Source organism: Molossus molossus, unplaced genomic scaffold (genome assembly GCF_014108415.1).
Source record: "Molossus molossus isolate mMolMol1 unplaced genomic scaffold, mMolMol1.p scaffold_m16_p_16, whole genome shotgun sequence".
Classification (NCBI taxonomy): Eukaryota; Metazoa; Chordata; class Mammalia; order Chiroptera; family Molossidae; genus Molossus; species Molossus molossus.
The window spans coordinates 46,787,942-46,807,003 of record NW_023425351.1 but is presented as its reverse complement, the minus strand read 5'-3'; the positions used below and the strand labels follow the sequence as shown (position 1 = coordinate 46,807,003).

At 37.1% G+C, this 19,062-nt stretch overlaps 1 protein-coding gene and 1 pseudogene across 1 annotated transcript in view; one reads left to right on the top strand and one right to left on the bottom strand.

The window, feature by feature from the left end:
- RIMS2 (regulating synaptic membrane exocytosis 2) overlaps window positions 1-19,062 on the bottom strand; it is a 513,935-nt gene that overhangs the window by 385,553 nt on the left and 109,320 nt on the right. The window contains exon 2 of the mRNA XM_036264303.1: window positions 9,876-10,086. Within this exon, the coding sequence (XP_036120196.1) occupies window positions 9,876-10,086 (211 nt within the window). The remainder of the gene's footprint in view (window positions 1-9,875; window positions 10,087-19,062) is intronic.
- On the top strand, window positions 14,117-14,918 carry LOC118631742 (annotated as a pseudogene).

Genomic DNA, 19,062 nt, shown 5'->3' with positions numbered 1-19,062 from the left:
CAGAAGAGAACATCAAAACCATTACTAGAGTACATCCTGTATTTTCAAAAAGTTAAATAGATCATAAAAGATATAAAAAAGCCCCAAATAGACATCTACAATGTCTAAGATGAAAAATGCACTGAATGATAACATCAGATTTGGCATTGCTGAAAAAAATATTAATAAGCTTGAAGCAATACAAAATATGTAAAACACAAAATACAATTTGTTTAACAATAAGAAAAATATAAGTAAACTGTAAGACAAGTTCAAGCAGCCTACTATATGAGTAACAGAAATCCCTGAAAAAGAAGAGCCAGAAGAAATACTTGAAAATAATGGCCAAAATTTCCCAAACCCCTATGAAAACTATAAACTCACAAATCCAAGAAGCTCAAAAAACTCCAAACACAAGAAACATGAAGAAAAATTTACCAAGAATTATCATAACTAAATTGCACATAACTTGTGAAGAAATGAAAATCATAAAAGCAGCCAGAGAAAAAAGACTCACTAAGTACAGGGAAACAAAGATAAGAATGTTATCACACTTCTCACTGGAAAAAGTGAAGGGAAGAAGACACGAAACAACATCTTTAAAATAATGAAAGAAAATAATTATGAATCTAGAATTCTATACCCAGCCAAAACATCCTTTTGAAAAAATCCAAAGACAAACTTTTTAGCATAATAATCACAAAAGCAAATACCTCCTATTTCCCTTATGTAATACTCCATAATAGATAAAATTTTTAAACAAATGGAATAACAATATATGTGAGGTTTATAAAATAGGTAAAAGTAATATATAAGAAACCAATAACATAAAGAGCAGAGAAATGGAAGTGCACTAATGTAATATTCTTACATTATATGTATATTGATATTATGGTATAATTATCAGTTAAGGTTAGCTATGAACATTTAAAGATGTATACTATAATTCTGAAGCTATTAATAAAACAAATAAAATTGTTATAGCTAGCCGACCAGTGTAGCTCAATTGGTATGCACCAAGAGGTCGCCAGTTCTATTCCTAGTTGGTGCACATGCCTGGATTGAGGGCTCCATCCCCAGGATGGGGCATGCAGGAGGCAGCCAATCAGTGTTTCTCTCTCATTGATGTATCTATCTCTCTCTCCTTTCCTCTCTCTCTAATATCAATAAAAACATATATAAAAAGTTTTTTTTGAAAAAGTTATAGCTAAAGAGCCAACAAAGAAGTTAAAATAAAAAGTACTTGGTTAATCAAAAACCAGACTGCAAAAGAAAAATATAGACAAAAATCAACCCTGGCTGGTTTGGCTCAGCGGTTAGAGCATCAGCCTGTAGTCCAGAGAGACCCGGGTTCAGTTCCCACTAAGGGCACGTACCTTGGTTGCAGTTTGTCCCCAGCCTTGGTTGCGTCGTGCGGGAGGTAGCCACTCCATGTGTCCCTTTCACGTAGATGTTTCTCTCTCTGTCTCTCTCCCTCTCCCTCCCCCCTTTCTTTCTCTCTTCCCCCCTCTCATTCTATCTGAACAAAAAATGGAAAAATGTCCTCAGGTGAAAATTTAAAAAAAAAAAAAAAAAATCAGAGGGTACAAGTAGAAAAAAAAAGGAAAATGTAATAAAACATAACCACATAAATAATTACATTAAATGTAAATTGTCTAAATACACAAATTAAAAGCAGAGAATGTCAAATTGGATAACAAAGCAAGACTCAATTATATGTTGCTTATAAGAAAAGTATTTTAGATATAAATAAAGATATAAATAAGTTTATAGTAAAAGACTGAAGAACATAAACCATGTTAATACTACCCAATACAAAGTTGAACAGGCTACATTAATATTATATAAAGTGAATTTCAGAGCAAACAAATATTACCAGAAATAAAGAAAGGCACTTAATAATGACAAGAAGGTCAATTGATTAGGAAGACACAATAATCCCAAATGTGTATGCAGCTAAAAACAGATCTTAAATTGTATGAAACAAAAACTGATAGAACTGCAAGAAGAAATAGATAGATCTAAGTATAGCTGTATATTTCAATACACCTCTTGTAATAATTGATAGAAAGAAAATCAACAGGGATATTTTTATTTGAATAACTCTATTAACCAACCTGACCTAACGAAAAATTAAAAACACTTTGTACAAAAATAGCAGAATACATTTTCTTTTCATATGCACATACAACATTTTCCAAAGTATGTCATATTCTAGACCATAAAATAAATATCAATACATTTCAAAGGATTCAAGGCATACAAAGTATATCTGGGACTACAAAGAATTAAATTAAAAATCATTAAGAGGGCTCTGACTGGGTAACTCAGTTGGTGACAGCATTGTCCCAATATGCCAAGGTTGTAGGTTCCATTCATGGTCAGGGCACATACAAGAAGAAACCAATGAATGCATAAATAAATGGAACAACAAAGTGATATTTCTCTCTTTCCTCCCTCTTCTCTCTCTCCCTCTCTCTCCTTCTCTCTCCTTTCTTCTCTCTCTCTAAAATAAATAAATAAATAAATTTTTAAAAATCATTAACAGAGCCCTGGCCAGTTTGGCTCAGCGGTTAGAGCGTCGGCCTGCGGTCCGGAGAGACCCGGGTTCGGTTCCCGCAAAGGGCACGTACTTCGGTTGCAGTTTCTCCCCGGCCCTGGTTTGTCGTGCGGGTGGCAGCCACTCGATGTGTCCCTTCACGTCGATGTTTCTCTCTCTCTCTCCCTTCCTCTCTCTCCCTCCCACTCTATCTGTACAAAAAACGGAAAAATATCCTCGGGTGAGGATAAAAAATTAAAAAAAAAAAAAAAAAAAAAAATCATTAACAGAAAGATTCTGGAAACACCCCGATATATAGAAAATAAATAACAATTATAAAATATCCATAGATCGTAGAAGAAATGAAAAATTAGAAAGTATTTTTAAGTGGATGAAAATTAAAAGACAACAAAGAATTTTGACCCTGGCCGGTTTGGCTCAGCGGTTAGAGCATCGGCCTGCGGTCCGGAGAGACCCGGGTTCGGTTCCCGCTAAGGGCGTGTGCCTCGGTTGCAGTTTGTCCCCGGCCTGGTTGGTCGTGCGGGTGGCAGCCACTCGATGTGTCCCTTTCACATCGATGTTTCTCTCTCTCTCTTCCTCTCTCTCCCTCCCACTTTAAAATAATATATATATATATAATAAAATAAATAAATAAATAAGTAAGAATTTTGGGGATGCCACTGAAGCATTATCTAATGGAAAGTTACAGCATATGATGCCTATATTAGAAAAGAAGTCTCAAAGCAATGACCTCAGCTTCCGCCTTAAGAAACCAGAAAAACAAGTGAAAATTAACCCCAAAGTAAAAATCAAAAGAAAAAATAAAGATCAGAGTCAAATCAACATGGAGAAAATCAATAAAACCAAAAGCTGGTTCTTTGATAAATAAATAAAATTAATAAATATCTAACGATATTGGGAGAGAACACACAGATTACCAATATCAGCAATGAAAGAGGTAGCATCACTACAGATTCTCCACATAGTAAAAGAATAATAATGGAATACTGTGAACAAGTTTATGCCAATAAATTCAACAACTTATGAAGAATTGGACAAAATACCTCAAAAGACACAAACTACCAAAGCTCATTCAAGAAAAAATAATAACCTGAATAATCCTATACATCTATTAAAGAAATTGAAAATGTGCTTTAAAACCTTCCCCAGAAATAAAATAGCACGCCTAGATCATTTCACTGGTAAAGTTTATCAAACATTAAAGAACAAATAATACTAATTCTATGCAAAAATACTAATTCGATACAAGCAATTAAGAGGAGGAAATACTTCCCAACTCATTCTTTCAGGCCAGCATTACTCTGATGCCAAGACCAAAGAAAGACATTACAAGCAAAGAAAACTACAAACACTAACCTTCATGAACAAAGAAGCAAATATTGTAAACAAAATGTAAACAAATCAAACCTATTAATATGCAAAAGGGATCATCCATCATAACCAAATGGGATTTATCCCAAAAATACAAAATTAGTTTAACATATCAAAATTGATCAATGTAGTTCTCCATATTAACACAGAAAGAAAAAAACACATGCTTAATCTCAATACGAGAAAAAGCGCGACAAAATCTGAAATCTATTCCTAATATAACAAAATTAAAAATTTAAAAAAAAAAACGCTCAAAAACTAGAAAGAAAGCATCAATGAAAAGCTGATAGCTAACATAATTATTGTTTTAAATATGGTTTTATTGGTTTTTTAGAGAGAGAGAGAAACATCAATGTTCAAGAGATACATCGACCAGCTGCCTCCTGCACACCCCCTACCAGGGATCGAGCCCACAATCTGGGCATGTGCCCTGATCAGGAATTGAACCGGGACCTCTCAGTCCATGGGACGATGCTTAATCCACTGAGCCACACTGGCTGGGCCCAACATACTTCTTTTTTTTTTTTTTTTTTTTATCCTCACCTGAGGACATTTTTCCATTTTTTGTTCAGGTAGAGTGGGAGGGAGAGAGAGGAACAGAGAGAGAGGAGAGAAACATCGATGTGAAGGGACACATCGAGTGGCTGCCACCCGCACGACCAACCAGGGCCGGGGACAAACTGCAACCGAGGTACATGCCCTTAGCGGGAACCGAACCCGGGTCTCTCCAGACCGCAGGCCGACGCTCTAACCGCTGAGCCAAACCGGCCAGGGCCCAACATACTTCTTAATAGTGAAAGACTGAAGGTTTTTTCCTTAAGATCAAGAACAAGACAGGATATGACTGCCCTCACTACTTCTACTCAGAATTCTAGCCAATTCAACTAGTCAAGAAAAACAAACATAATCAGGTAAATCAGGGTGAAAAAGTAATAGAAATAACAAAACAATGAGAAAATAAACAAAATACAACAAACAAACAAAGAGAAAAAGGGACCAATGAGAAAATGGAGAAATGAAATCACAGAGGAACAAAATTACCACCATTATGCCTAAGTAATGTATGTAAAGATATTAGCTTACTATTTAAAGACCATCTAAATAAAAAACTGATTGATAAGATACTAGGAGACATTGAGCCTAACATTTTAAAAAACTGCTTTTGGCGGGGGTAGCAATTCTCATATCTGATAAAATAGATCTCAAAACGAAGACCATAACTAGAGACAAAGACGGCCACTACATAATATTGAAAGGATCTATCCAACAGGAAGATATAACCTTGATAAACATATATGCACCCATTATAGGAGCACCAAAATATATTAAAAATCTTCTGGAGGATTCGACAACAATACAATCATAGCAGGGGACTTCAACACCCCATTGACAGCACTGGATAGATCCTCTAGGGAAAAAAATTAGCAAGGAAACAGAGACTCTAAATGAAGCACTAGACCAAATGGATTTAATAGATATCTATAGAGAATTATACCCCAAAACTACAGAATACACATTCTTCTCAAGTGCACATGGGACATTCTCAAAGATAGACCACATGATAGGACACAAACTAAATCTCTACAAGTTCAAGAAGATTGAAATCTTATCAAGCATCTTCTCAGATCACAATGGCATGAAACTAGAAATCAATTGCAACAAGAACATGCAAAGACATTTCAACACATGGAGGCTAAATAGCATGTTATTAAACAATGAATGGGTCACCGAGGAGATCAAGGAAGAAATTAAAAACTTCCTGGAAACCAACGAAAATGAACACACAACAACACAAAATCTATGGGATGCAGCGAAAGCAGTTCTGAGAGGGAAGTTCATAGCACTACAGGCCTACCTCAAAAAACAAGAAAAATTTCTAATTGACTGTCTAACCTCACAACTTAAAGAATTAGAAAGCAAACAAAAAGAAAACCCCAGAGCAAGTAGAAGGAAGGAAATAGTAAAGATCAGAGCAGAAATAAATGACACAGAAACCAAAAAAACAATTCAAAGGATCAATGAAACAAAGAGCTGGTTTTTCGAAAAGATAAACAAGATTGATGGACCCCTAGCTAGACTCACCAAGAAACAAAGAGAGAGAACCCAAATACACAAAATCAGAAATGAAAGAGGAGAAGTAACAACCAACACCACGGAAACACAAAAGATCATTAACAACTACTACCAACAACTATGTGGCAACAAATTCGACAATCTAAGCGAAATGGACAAATTTCTAGAAACACACAGTCTCCTAAACCTACTCCCGGAAGAGAAAGAAAACTTGAACAGACCAATAACAACTAAGGAAATTGAAGAGGTAATCAAGACTCTCCCAGCAAACAAAAGCCCAGGCCCAGTTGGCTTCACGGGGGAGTTTTACCGAACATTCAAAAAAGAACTAACACCCATTCTCTGCAAACTCGTTCAAAAAATTCAAGAAGAAGGAAGACTTCCAAACACGTTCTATGAAGCCAGCATAATTCTAATTCCAAAACCAGAAAAAGACACTACAAAGAAAGAAAACTATAGGCCAATATCCTTGATGAACATAGACGCCAAAATCCTGAACAAAATATTAGCAAATCGGATCCAGAAATACATCAAAAAAATTATTCACCATGACCAAGTGGGATTTATTCCAGGGATGCAAGGCTGGTACAATATTCGCAAATCAATAAACGTGATACACCACATAAACAAAATGAAGAATAAAAACCACATGATCATATCAATAGATGCTGAAAAAGCATTCGACAAAATCCAGCATCCATTTCTGATAAAAACGCTCAGCAATGTAGGAATAGAGGGATCATATCTCGACATAATAAAGGCCATATATGAAAGACCTACAGCCAACATCATACTCAATGGACAGAAACTAAAAACATTTCCATTAAGAACAGGAACAAGACAGGGATGTCCACTTTCGCCACTCTTATTTAACATTGTACTGGAAGTCTTAGCCACAGCAATCAGACATGAAGAAAAATTAAAAGGGATACAAATTGGAAAGGAGGAAGTGAAACTGTCATTATTTGCAGATGACATGATATTGTACATAGAAAACCCTAAAGACTCCATCAAAAATCTACTAGACTTAATAAATGAATTTGGCAAAGTAGCAGGATACAAAATTAACATCAAGAAATCGACGGCATTCTTGTACACCAATGATGAACTCACAGAAAGAGAAACTGAAAAAACAATCCCATTTACCATCGCACCAAAAAAATTACGATACCTAGGAACAAACTTAACCAAAGAAGTAAAGGACCGATTTACAGAAAACTACAGGTCATTGAAATAAGAAATAGAGGAAGATATAAAAAAGTGGAAGCACATACCCTGTTCATGGATTGGAAGAATTAACATCATTAAAATGTCCATACTACCCAAAGCAATCTATAGATTCAATGCAATCCCCATCAAAATACCAACGACATATTTCATAGAACTAGAACAAATACTTCAAAAGTTCATATGGAACCAAAAAAGACCCCGAATAGCCACAGCAAACTTGAAAAAGAAGAACAAAGTAGGTGGGATCACAATACCAGATATCAGGTTATACTACAAAGCGACTGTAACCAAAACAGCCTGGTACTGGCACAAGAACAGGCATATAGACCAGTGGAACAGAACTGAAAACCCAGAAATGGACCCAAGGCAATACGTTCAATTAATATTTGACAAAGGTGGCAAGACCATACAGTGGAGTAAAGACAGCCTCTTTAATGAATGGTGTTGGGAAAATTGGACAGCTACATGCAAAAAAATGAAACTAGACCATCAACTTAACCATACACAAAAATAAACTCGAAATGGATAAAAGACTTAAATGTGACCCGTGAATCCATAAAAATTCTAGAAGAAAATGTAGGCAACAAAATTTCGGACATCATACGGAGCAGAATTTTCACTGATACATCACCTAAGGCAACAGAAATAAAGGAGAAAATGAACACAGGGGACTACATCAAACTAAAAAGCTTCTGCACAGCAAAAGAAACAATCATCAAAATGGAAAGGCAACCCACTGTATGGGAGAACATCATTGCCAATGGTGTATCAGATAAGGGGTTAATTTCCAATATATATAGAGTGCTCATACAACTCCACAAAAGGAAGACAAAGAACCCAATTAAAAAATGGGCAGAGGAGCTGAATAGACACCTCTCCAAACAGGACATACAAATGGCCAAAAGACATATGAAGAAATGCTCAACATCACTAATCATCAGAGAGATGCAAATTAAAACAACAATGAGGTATCACCTCACACCTGTCAGAATGGCCGCCATCAACATATCATCAAACAACAAGTGTTGGCGAAGGTGTGGAGAAAAGGGGACTCTAATACACTGCTGGTGGGAATGCAGACTGGTGCAGCCGCTATGGAAAACAATATGGTGCTACCTCAAAAAATTAAAAATTGAACTCCCATTTGACCCAGTGATCCCACTGCTAGGAATTTACCCTAAGAAGCCTGAAACACCAATCAGGAAGAATGTATGTACCCCCATGTTCATAGCAGCACTATTTACAATAGCTAAGATCTGGAAACAGCCCAAGTGTCCACCAGTAGACGAATGGATAAAAAAGCTGTGGTACATATACACAATGGAGTACTATGCAGCTGTAAGAAAGAAAGATCTTTTATCGTTTGAGACGACATGGAGGGACCTGGAAAGTATTATCCTAAGTGAAAGAAGCCAAGCAGAAAAAGACAAATACCACATGATCTCACTTATATATGGAATATAATGAACATAACAGTCTGAGGAATACAGTAGACCCAGACACATCGAAATAGGGCACAGACTGACATCCCTCAGAAGAGGGGATGGGGGGGTGGGAAGAGATAAACCACAGAACTTATATGCATGTATGCATGACCAATGGACATGGACAACTAAGCCGGGGACGGGGCGGAGGTGGGGTGGGGTGGGGGTGCCAATGGGGTAAAAAGTTAAAATATCTGTAACAAAAAAATAAATAAAAATTCATATAAAAAAATAAAAAATAAAAATAAAAAACTGCTTTTGCTAATTTCAACAAACATTTTTTGGGTAGCATTAAAATTTTTCTAAAACGGATGGATAAACTACAAAAATCTAGTATAAGTGAAACACCTAGTTAACATTTCTTCTTGAAATTCGATAGTCTAATATTTATTTCATTAATGTTAATACAAAAATAAAGGTAATGTTGCTCCAAACCCTTTAAAATTATGAAACAGAATCTCAAAGCTAAAAAAGAGCCTCTTTCTAAAGGAAGAGTATATGTACAAAGTTTATAAAATTATATGTGGCAATGAAAAAGGCTGTGTCACAACTCTAATATTAATCAGTTCTGTGACTTTAAAAATAAACTTCAGTCTCTCTGGATCTGAGTTTTCTGCACCTATAAAATAAAGGAATTAAACTATGTGATCTCTAAATTCTATTCATCATCTTTGAAAATCTAAGATTTGCCCTGGCCAGTTTGGCTCAGCATTTGGAACGTCATCAGCCTGCAGACCAGAGTCCTGGGTTTGGTTCCCGCTAAGGGCATGTACCTCAGTTGTGGTTCATCCCCAGTCCCAGTTGGGGTCGTGTGGGTGGCAGTCAATGTGTCTCTCTCACATCGATGTTTCTCTCTCTCTCTTCCTCCCGCTCTATCTCAAGATAAATGCAAAAATGTCCTTGGGTGAGGATAAAAAAAAAAAAGAAAGAAAGAAAGAAAAACAAGAAAATTTAAGATTCTATGATTCTAAACAAAATCATAAGCTGAAGGACATATATAATGAAACAAATATATTTCAACTCAAAAAATTTAAATTTTCTTTTAACTACAATGAAGACACTAGAAAATATTTTTGTTTATTAATTAATCTGAATATTAATTTCAGTGGTTTTCTACATTTTACTCACAATAAGCTTAACTATAAGAGAACTATTATGTGTGATTTTCATTTCTGTACCTTGTTTGAGCGTAAAGACACTCGGCCTCCACAACGAGCACAGAACTTTGTTTGGCAATATGAACAGTTATGGCCACATCCATCAGCAAACTTTGTTTTGTGGCAGATACCACAGGTTGGAGCATCACCCTTCTGTTCTTGCTGCTGCTGTGATTCTTCTCCCATCTTCTTTACCTGTTCCTTGTACATTTCAAACTGCTGATGAAGTTTTCTACAAAAAAAACAGATGAGAATAATTGGTTTCCTGATGGTCTCAAATCAATAACACCCACTACAATCTATAGACACAATTTCGTATCAAAAAAATTCATTAAGTGAGAATAAAAAAATAAAAAATTAATTTTCTGATAATGGAATAACATCTTATATGGCACATCACATCATAAGTGTTGCAATCAATTCTGCCTTGTGATATACATATTAATTTAAGAACCAATTAATACAATATATGTCTATGGAGATCTTTCCTTGATTATAATTATAAAATTTCTACCTACTATTTGCAATATATTTTCAATCATACATTCTAAAATATTTACTATATTAGTTTTCAAAAATTTAGTTTCAAAATAAAGGGAGTTAATCTGATTTACACAGTGAAAACAAAACCTATGAAATTCAAATCATTGAGACCCAATCTCAATTGGAGTGATCTTAAGAATCCAGACCAAAGGAAACACACTAGGTGAGTGCTCTCATTAATCGTTCAAATCTGTTCAACAGTCTGGACATTAGTTGGCTATAAAATCACTGTGAAATATTAGGATCCTACAAAGTAAGGTTGGGCAAATAAAAGCAAGGCCAAGTTTTACTTTAAAAATAAAAGGATAAGGAAAAAAAAAAAGATACCTAGAAAAAGGTATTATTTACTCTCGTTAAAAATAGTGATGTAACTTTCACTTTCATTGTTTTATAAGGAAAACTAAAAATGTTTTAAAACTATAATTAGTTCTGCTTAGGATTTACAAAGCTATAAATAATGTCACTCCCATTCTAAAACTGACCAAAGGCTAAACTACAAAATCATAACTTTTCTTGAGCCCAACAGAGAGTTGCGGATATAAGGAAAATAAGTAATTTGAATTCCAAAGAGTGATAAGCCCCTCCAAAGAGTAACAAGGACACACTGTTGCACCTTTGGCAGAGCACAGGAGAAAGAGGTAGCCACTATTTAGGCAGGCAAGAGGAAACCAGTTAAAACTTAAATTAGTAAAGGCCAAGTGTGGGCTAACACGTCAATTTGGAATAGTTAGGGGCCCAGACTCAAGGAAGTTCACATTCACTCACAAGCACTTTTCCACAAGCTTATTCTGGTTACTCATGAATAAGACTGGGAGCAGAGCATATAAACAAAGAATTCTTTAGGGGGTACACATATGAGAGTGTAAAAGAGATAACTAGCGGCTTTTTGGGCACAGGCATAATTCTCCAGAATACCTCTCCTTTAAAAAAGCCAAAGCTATAAAGTACAGGTCGGGGTGGGGGGTAACCTCTGTCAACCCTAGGTAAAAGGCAAAGATCCATTGCAGCTATGGAAAAGGACGAAGAAAAAACCCTCTACCCATGAAAGAGGGACAGGAAACCATCTTCAGCCAAAATGCTACCCATAAATCTAAGGCCTTTAATCACTAGAAAAAAGGTAGAAACTCCTGTCCCAAACCAATCAGAGTTAACAAGGCAGATTTGCTTCCATGGAAAGAAGGAACTAAACAACTCTGAGAAAACCTAAGGCCCAGGAGGACAGAGATTGTAAAAGATGGGGTGTGAGAAAACATAATAGAACACTCTTTCCCCTACCATAAACCTTGTATCAAGAAATAAGCACCAGTAGTCTACTGCTGGGGAATAGGGAGGGCATGAGGAGAGACTGGATGGGAATGGCTGGGGGAGTAGCAAAACACTAAAAAAAAAAAAAAAATACTCTGGTACTCCTGCATCCATTCTAAGCACAAGACAACAGTAACCCACTATTAGCAGAATTTGAAGACTGTGGTACACTAAAGGTAATAATGAAAACAACAACACCCAAACCTAACTGAACTCCTGATTTGATTGATTTAATTCCCCAACACTAATGGTCTGACAGAAAAGGCAGGACCGCCCTGGCCAGTTTGGCTCAGCGGTTAGAGCGTCAGCCTGCGGTCCAGAGAGACCCGGGTTCGGTTCCTGCTAAGGGCACATGCCTCGGTTGCAGTTTGTCCCCGGCCCTGGTTGGTCGTGCGGGTGGCAGCCACTCGATGTGTCCCTTCACGTCGATGTTTCTCTCTCTCTCCCTTCCTCTCGCTCCCTCCCACTCTATCTGTACAAAAGATGGAAAGATATCCTCGGGTGAGGATAAAAAAAAAAAAAAAAAAAAAAAGGCAGGACCACTTGAATGCACAAATACAATTTGAAGCCACAAGACTTTGGGGGAAATAACAAGGATTAAACAACCTATTGTCAAGAGATAAAATAACCAATACAATTAGATTCAGAGAAAAAAGGATGATGAGATCATCAGACACAGACTTTTAAATAATTAAAATTATTAAGGTAGGCTCTGGCTGAGTAACTCAGTTAGAGCATCCTCCCAATACACCAAGGTTGTGGGTTCAATCTCTGATCAAGGCACATACAAGAATCAAGCAATGAATACATAAATAAGTAGAACAACAGGTCTCTCTCTCTCTCAAATAAATAAATAAATAAATTGTTAAGATAAAAGATATAGGTGGAAAGCATGCATAAACAGGTGGGATATTAAAGCTGAAGATGAAACTGTAAGAGTCAAACACAAATACTAAAATAGAAAACATGCCATCACAGATAAACAATTTCTTTGATGGACTCATGAGTAGGCTTGCAAGAGTGTGAACAAAAGATCAGTAAACTTGAAAATAAGTCAATAAAAATGATCCAAACTAAAACAGAAAAAAATAACAAAAACAGAGCATCCAAGAGCTAAACTGATCTAACATATGTAAAACTGGAGCTCCAGAAGAAAAAGAAAGAGAATACAGAACTGAGGAAATACTTGAAGAAACAGTGGCCATGAATTTTCCAAAACTAATGAAAGCCACCAAATCACAGATACATGAACCTCAGAGAATCCTTTGTAAAACAATTACCACACACACACACACACACACACACACACACATCATAGTTAAACAGCTAAAAACAAAAGATAAAGAGAAAACTACAAAAGCAGCCAGCAAAAGTACACATTATGTACAGAAACAAATGATAAGAATTATAGATTATCCTTCAGAAACCACACAAGCTAGTAGACTTTGTAATGACATCTATATAGAGTACTGACAGAAAAAAAACTGTTAACTGAAGATCCCATATGCAGTGAAATTATGTCTAAAAAAAAAAGGCCCATTTGACATAGACAATAGGGTGGTGAAGGCCTGGGGCAGGGCAGGAACTGGGTGGAAGGAAAAAGGGAGAATTATCTGTAATACTCTCAACAATAAAAATTTAAAAATTAAAGGCAAAATAATGACTCTTTCAAACAAATAAATGTTGTTTTTTTTAAATTTTTTTTTTATTATTATTATTTTTTTTTACTGAGAGAGGTGAGGAGAGAGGAAAAGAGAGTGGGAGAGAGCAAGAGAGATGGTTTGAGAGAAGGGAAGAAGGGAAGAGAGAGGGAGGAAGCAAATAAATGTTGAAAGACTTCATTGTCAGAAGACCTTAAATGCAAGGAATTTAAAGTAAGTTCTTCGGGCAGAAGTATGACACTATTTGGACTCATCATATAGAAACCTGGACATACATGGAGGAATAAATTCTTATGTTAAAAGGGAAAAAAATGTTTCAAACATTTCCAAATAAGTAAAAGAAGAGACAGTTAAACCCCAAAAAAGGACAGGAAAGGAAATAAAAATTATTAGAGAAGAAATTAGTGAAGCCAAATGCTTATTCTTCTTAAAAAATTTAATAAATTTGGTAAAACTCTAGACACAATGATCAAGACAAAAAAAGAATGAAGAACAAAAATCATCTATAGAAATAATGATAGAGGAAACATCACTGCAGACTCCACAATTAAATAAAATGATTATAAGATAATGCTGCAAACGACTCGATGCCATAAATTCTACAACTTACCTAAGAAATAGACCATTTCCTTGAAAGACAGAAATTAGAAATTAGCACGCCTCAATCAAGAAGAAATAGATAATCTGAGACCCAAAAGCTGAGAGCTTCTTCGCACCCGAGGGACTACATCCAGTGGCCCTGTGGCCATAACCATGCCACAAAATGAATACATTTAGTTTAACTGTAAATGCTATGGATGTCATTTGCATTACCATGAGAAAAAAAGAAGAAAAGTTGAGAGGCTAATGAACATGAACGTTCAAAGAAGACAAAACCGATGACTGTTTTGAAGGCTAAGCTCTACCATAAACAGCACCATGCTAAGAAAATACAAATGAAAAAGACAATCAAGATGCATGAAAAGAGAAACACCAAACAAAAGAATTATGAAAAGAAACACCAAACAATAGGATGATGAAAAGGAGCCGCACTTGTTTATCTACTGGACAGAGAGGGACAGTCTCAGCTAAATTACTTTCTAATATGATTAAACTAAAATGAAAAGAGAAAGCGGGAAAATGGGAAGTCCTTCTGCCCAAAGTTAGTGCTCAGGGAAAAAGTGAGGTATTAAAAGTTATTCTAACAGGAAAGAGAAAGAAGGAAGAGTGGAAGAGGATGGTTACTAAAGTCAGCTTTGTTGGAGATGGCTTTACTGGAAAACCACCTACATATGAAAGATTCATTAGGCCAATGGGCTTATGTTTCAAGAAGGCCCATGTAACAAGTCCTGAACTGAAAGCCACCTTTTGCCTGCCAATACTTGGTGTAAAGAAGAATCCCTCATGCCCACTTTATACAACTTTGGGTGGTATTACCAAAGGTACTGTCATTGAGGTGAACAAGAGTGAGTTGGGCCTTGTGATACAAGGAGGCAAGGTTATTTGGGGAAAATATACCCAGGTTACCAACAATCCTGAAAATGAATGACGCATATATGCAGCCTTACTGGTATGACAGCAGTTTCATATAAGTAATTCCGTATAATTATTGAAGACTATGCACTAATCAGGAAAACTTCTATACTGTCATGTTTCTGAGTACTATCACACAGCTTACATGTCTGCAGTTATCCAGAGAACTATTTATTCTACTGCAAATAACATTAAAATGGCTCATTTTACAGAAAATCAAAATCATATAAGAAGAAATAGATAGCCTGATAAGTCCTGTGTCTATTAAGTAAGTTTAATTCATACTTTGAAAACCTTTCAAAAATGAAACTCCGGGTCTCAATGGCTTCATCAGTGAATTCCACCAAACATTTAAGGAACAAATAATACCAATTCTACATAAACTTTTCCAGAAAATGGAAAAGAAGGGAATATTTTCCAACTAATTTCCTAAGGCCAGCATTACTTAGATGCCAAAACCATACAAAAATATCACACACAAAAAAGACAATTATAAACCATATTCCTCATGAGAAGATATAAAAATCCTCAACACAAACAAATCACACCTAGAAATAAGTTAAAGAATAATACATCACAAATAGCAGATGATTATCATGGGATAGCCGGGTTGGTTCCACATTCTAAATTTAAGCACTGTAATTCACCATCTTAACCTCCTAAGAGGAAAGAAACACACAACTATGTCAAAATATGCTGAGAAAACACTTGACTGAGCAAATCAGGAACAGACAGAAATTTCCTCAATGCAATAAGGGCTTTTACAAAAAAGAAAACAGCAAGTAACATTCAATTTTGTAAAAGACTGAATACTTTCCCCCTAAAATCAGAGACAAATCAAGGTGTCCCCTGTTGTCCTCTCTCACTACTAACTGACATTGTACTGGAAATCCTAGCCAATGCCTTAAAGCAAGAACGAACAATGAAAATAAAAAGCATAGGAATTGGTAAGGAAAATAAAAATCTATGCGCAGATGGCACAATTGTCTTTGTATAAAATCCCAAACTAAAAAATATCTCCTATAATAAAAAAAGGGGGTTTAGCAAGGTAAGAACATACAAGTTGAGTATACAGAAACAAACAAACAAAACAATTGTATTATTTTATACTAGCAATGGATAACTGGAAATCAAAATATTAAAAGGCAGCCTGGCCCTGGCCAGTTTGTTTCAGCGATTAGAGCATTGGCCTGAGGACCAGAGAGTCCCGGGTTTGGTTCCCGCTAAGGGCATGCACCTCGGTTATGGTTTATCCCCAGCCCCAGTTGGGTTCTGTGGATGGCAACCGCTCGATGTATCTCTCTCGTGTCGATGTTCCTCTCTCTTCCCTCCTCTTTCCCTCCCACTCTATCTGAAGATAAATGCAAAAATGTCCTTGGGTGAGGTTTAAAAAAAAAGCAGCCCGGCTGGTATGCTCACTGGTTGAGCATCGACCCATGCACTAAGAGGTCACCAGTTCAATTCCTAGTCAGAGTACATACCCAGGTTGTGGGCCAATCCCCAGTGGGGGGGCATGCAAGAGGTGGCCAATCGATGTTCTCTCTCATCGATGTTTCTATGTCTCTCTCCCTCTCCCTTCCTCTCTCTCTAGAATCAATTAAAAAAATATTTTAAAAAAAATTAGCCCTTGCTGGTTTGGTGCAGCAGTTACAGCGTTGGCCTGTGGTCCAGAGAGACCCAGGTTTGGTTCCCACAAAGGACACGTACCTCAGTTGTAGTTTGTCCCCGGTCCTGGTTGGGTCGTGCAGGAGGCAGCCACTCAATGTGTCCCTTTCATGTCAATGTTTCTCTCTCTCTCTCTCCCTCCCACTCTATCTGAGCAAAAAAATGGAAAAATGTCCTCGAATGAGGATAAAATATACATATTAAAAAGTAGTCTCACATTATTTACAATAGCCTAGATATGGAAGCAAACAAAATGTTCATTGACCGACAATTGAATAAAAAAGATGTGGTACATAAATACAATAGAATATTACTCGACCATAAAAAAAAATGAAATCTTACCATTAGTGTCAAAATGGATGGAACTATAAGGGGTTATACTAAGTAAAATAAGTCAGACAGAGTAAGACAAATGCCATATTATTTCACTTATGTGTGGAATCTAAAAAATAAGATAAACAAAACAGAAATTCATAGATACAAAAAACTAATGGTTGCTAGATGGGAAGTGGGTTGTGAAGATGGATAAAAAAGGTGAAGGGATTAAAAAGTAGAAATTGCATTCTGGCCAGTTTGGCTTGGCGGTTAGAGTGTCGGCCCATGGACTGAAGAGTGGGGGGTTCGATTCCCTGTCAAGGGCATATACCTGGGTTGCAGGTTCCATCCTTAGTGCCCTGGTTGGGGTGGAGGTAGTGCAGGAGGCAACCAATTAATGTGTCTCTCTCATGTCAGTGTTTCTCTCTCTCTCTTTCCCTCTCCCTCTCGCTCCCTTTTCCACTCTCTAAAAATCAATGGAAAAAATATCCTTGGGTGAGGAATAACAAATAAAAAACAATTTTTTTTTAAGTACAAACTGCAGTTACAAAATAGTCATGGGGATATAAAGTATAGTATAGGGAATATAGTCAATAATATTGTAATAACTATGTATGGTGCCAGGTGGGTAATAACTAATTGGGGGATTACTTTATAAGTTATATAAATGTCTAACCACTATGCTGTTCACTTAAAACTGACATAATACTTAATATCAACTATAACTGGAAAACATTAAAAAAAATTTTTAAGTACCCTGCAATGGCGTTAAATAAAAGGCTAAGGTATAAATCTAACAAAACATGTACAGGCATTCTATGATGAAAACTATAAACCACTGATAAAAAGAATCAAAGACGATCTAAATAGAAGCAATATATTGTTTTCATCAATAGAAGACTCAATATTAAGATACTAATTCTCTCCAAATTGATCTATTCATTTGATGTCATCCCAAACAAAAAAATTTCAGCATGTTTTTAAAGAAACTGACTAACTCTAAAATTTATATGGAAAAACATAACTCCTAGAATAGGCAAAATATTTTGAAAAAAAAGAAGGTTGAAAGACTCACAATACTTATTTCAAGACTTACTATAAAAGCTACACAAGTAATCAAGTCCATATGGTACTGGCAAAGGAGAAACACACATACCAATAGAAAAGGATAGAATCCAGAAATAGTCCAATACTTAAATGGTCATTTATTTTTTAAAAAAGGTTCCAAGGTAATTCATTGGAGAAAAAGTAGTCTTTTATGCAATGGGAAATTCATGTCTGAAAAGTAATTGGATAAAAGATGGCGGCGGGCAGGACTGGAGGGAGGGTGAGTGTGTGAGAGAGTGTGAGTGGATATGAAGGTGGACTACCAAACCCAAGCAGTGCAGAGACACAGAGCAGAAGGTTCCTGTGCTGTGGATGGGAGCAGTCTGCTACCTCAGTAAGTGGCCCTTCAGGGCGCTACTCCCTGCTCCGCAGAGAGGTCCCACCATTTGGAAGATCCCAGGTCTTACCTGGGAGTAGGCAGTGGGAGTGGCTAGGGCCTAGCAACCTGAGCCCACCAGCTCACATGGCACCATCAGACCAGTGGACACTCTGTGTCAACACAGACCGGCACACAGTAGTGGAGCTCTTAAGGTGCTGGTTCCGGAAGCCACAGACAGCCCAGAGCCCAGCACCATCTCCCATAGTAGCAGCCTAATCAGAGTCCAGATATACCCCCAACAACAGAAGCTGGGGAGAAGACATCCATCCCCAGGCAACAAAAGCAGACCAGCAGCTGAGACCCATCCCCAAAAACTACAGCAAAAGCTGAGCAGGAGTTGAGCCCCATGGGGCAGCAGCACTCCCCGGCCGCCAGCGGCGGGACCTGGGGTTCCACAGAGGCCTGTGCGGTCTAGTAACTCATAAGAGCAGTGGGAAGCCAGAGCCCTAGAGAGACTGGTGAGATCCAGCTGCCCGCTTACGGGACCTACAAGGTGCAGGGCACCAGATAGGGCTGTGCAACCTAGCAGGGACTGTGCAATCTAGTTACCCACTGGGCCTGTGGGGTGCTTCAGCACCAAAGAGACCTGCGTGACCCAGCAGGGAATGTGCCATCCAGTTACCCGCGGGACCTGCAGGGTGCTGAAGCACCAGAGAGGCCTACACGACCCAGCAGGGACTGGGGAATCCAGTTACCCACAGGACCTGTGGGGTGCTGGGAC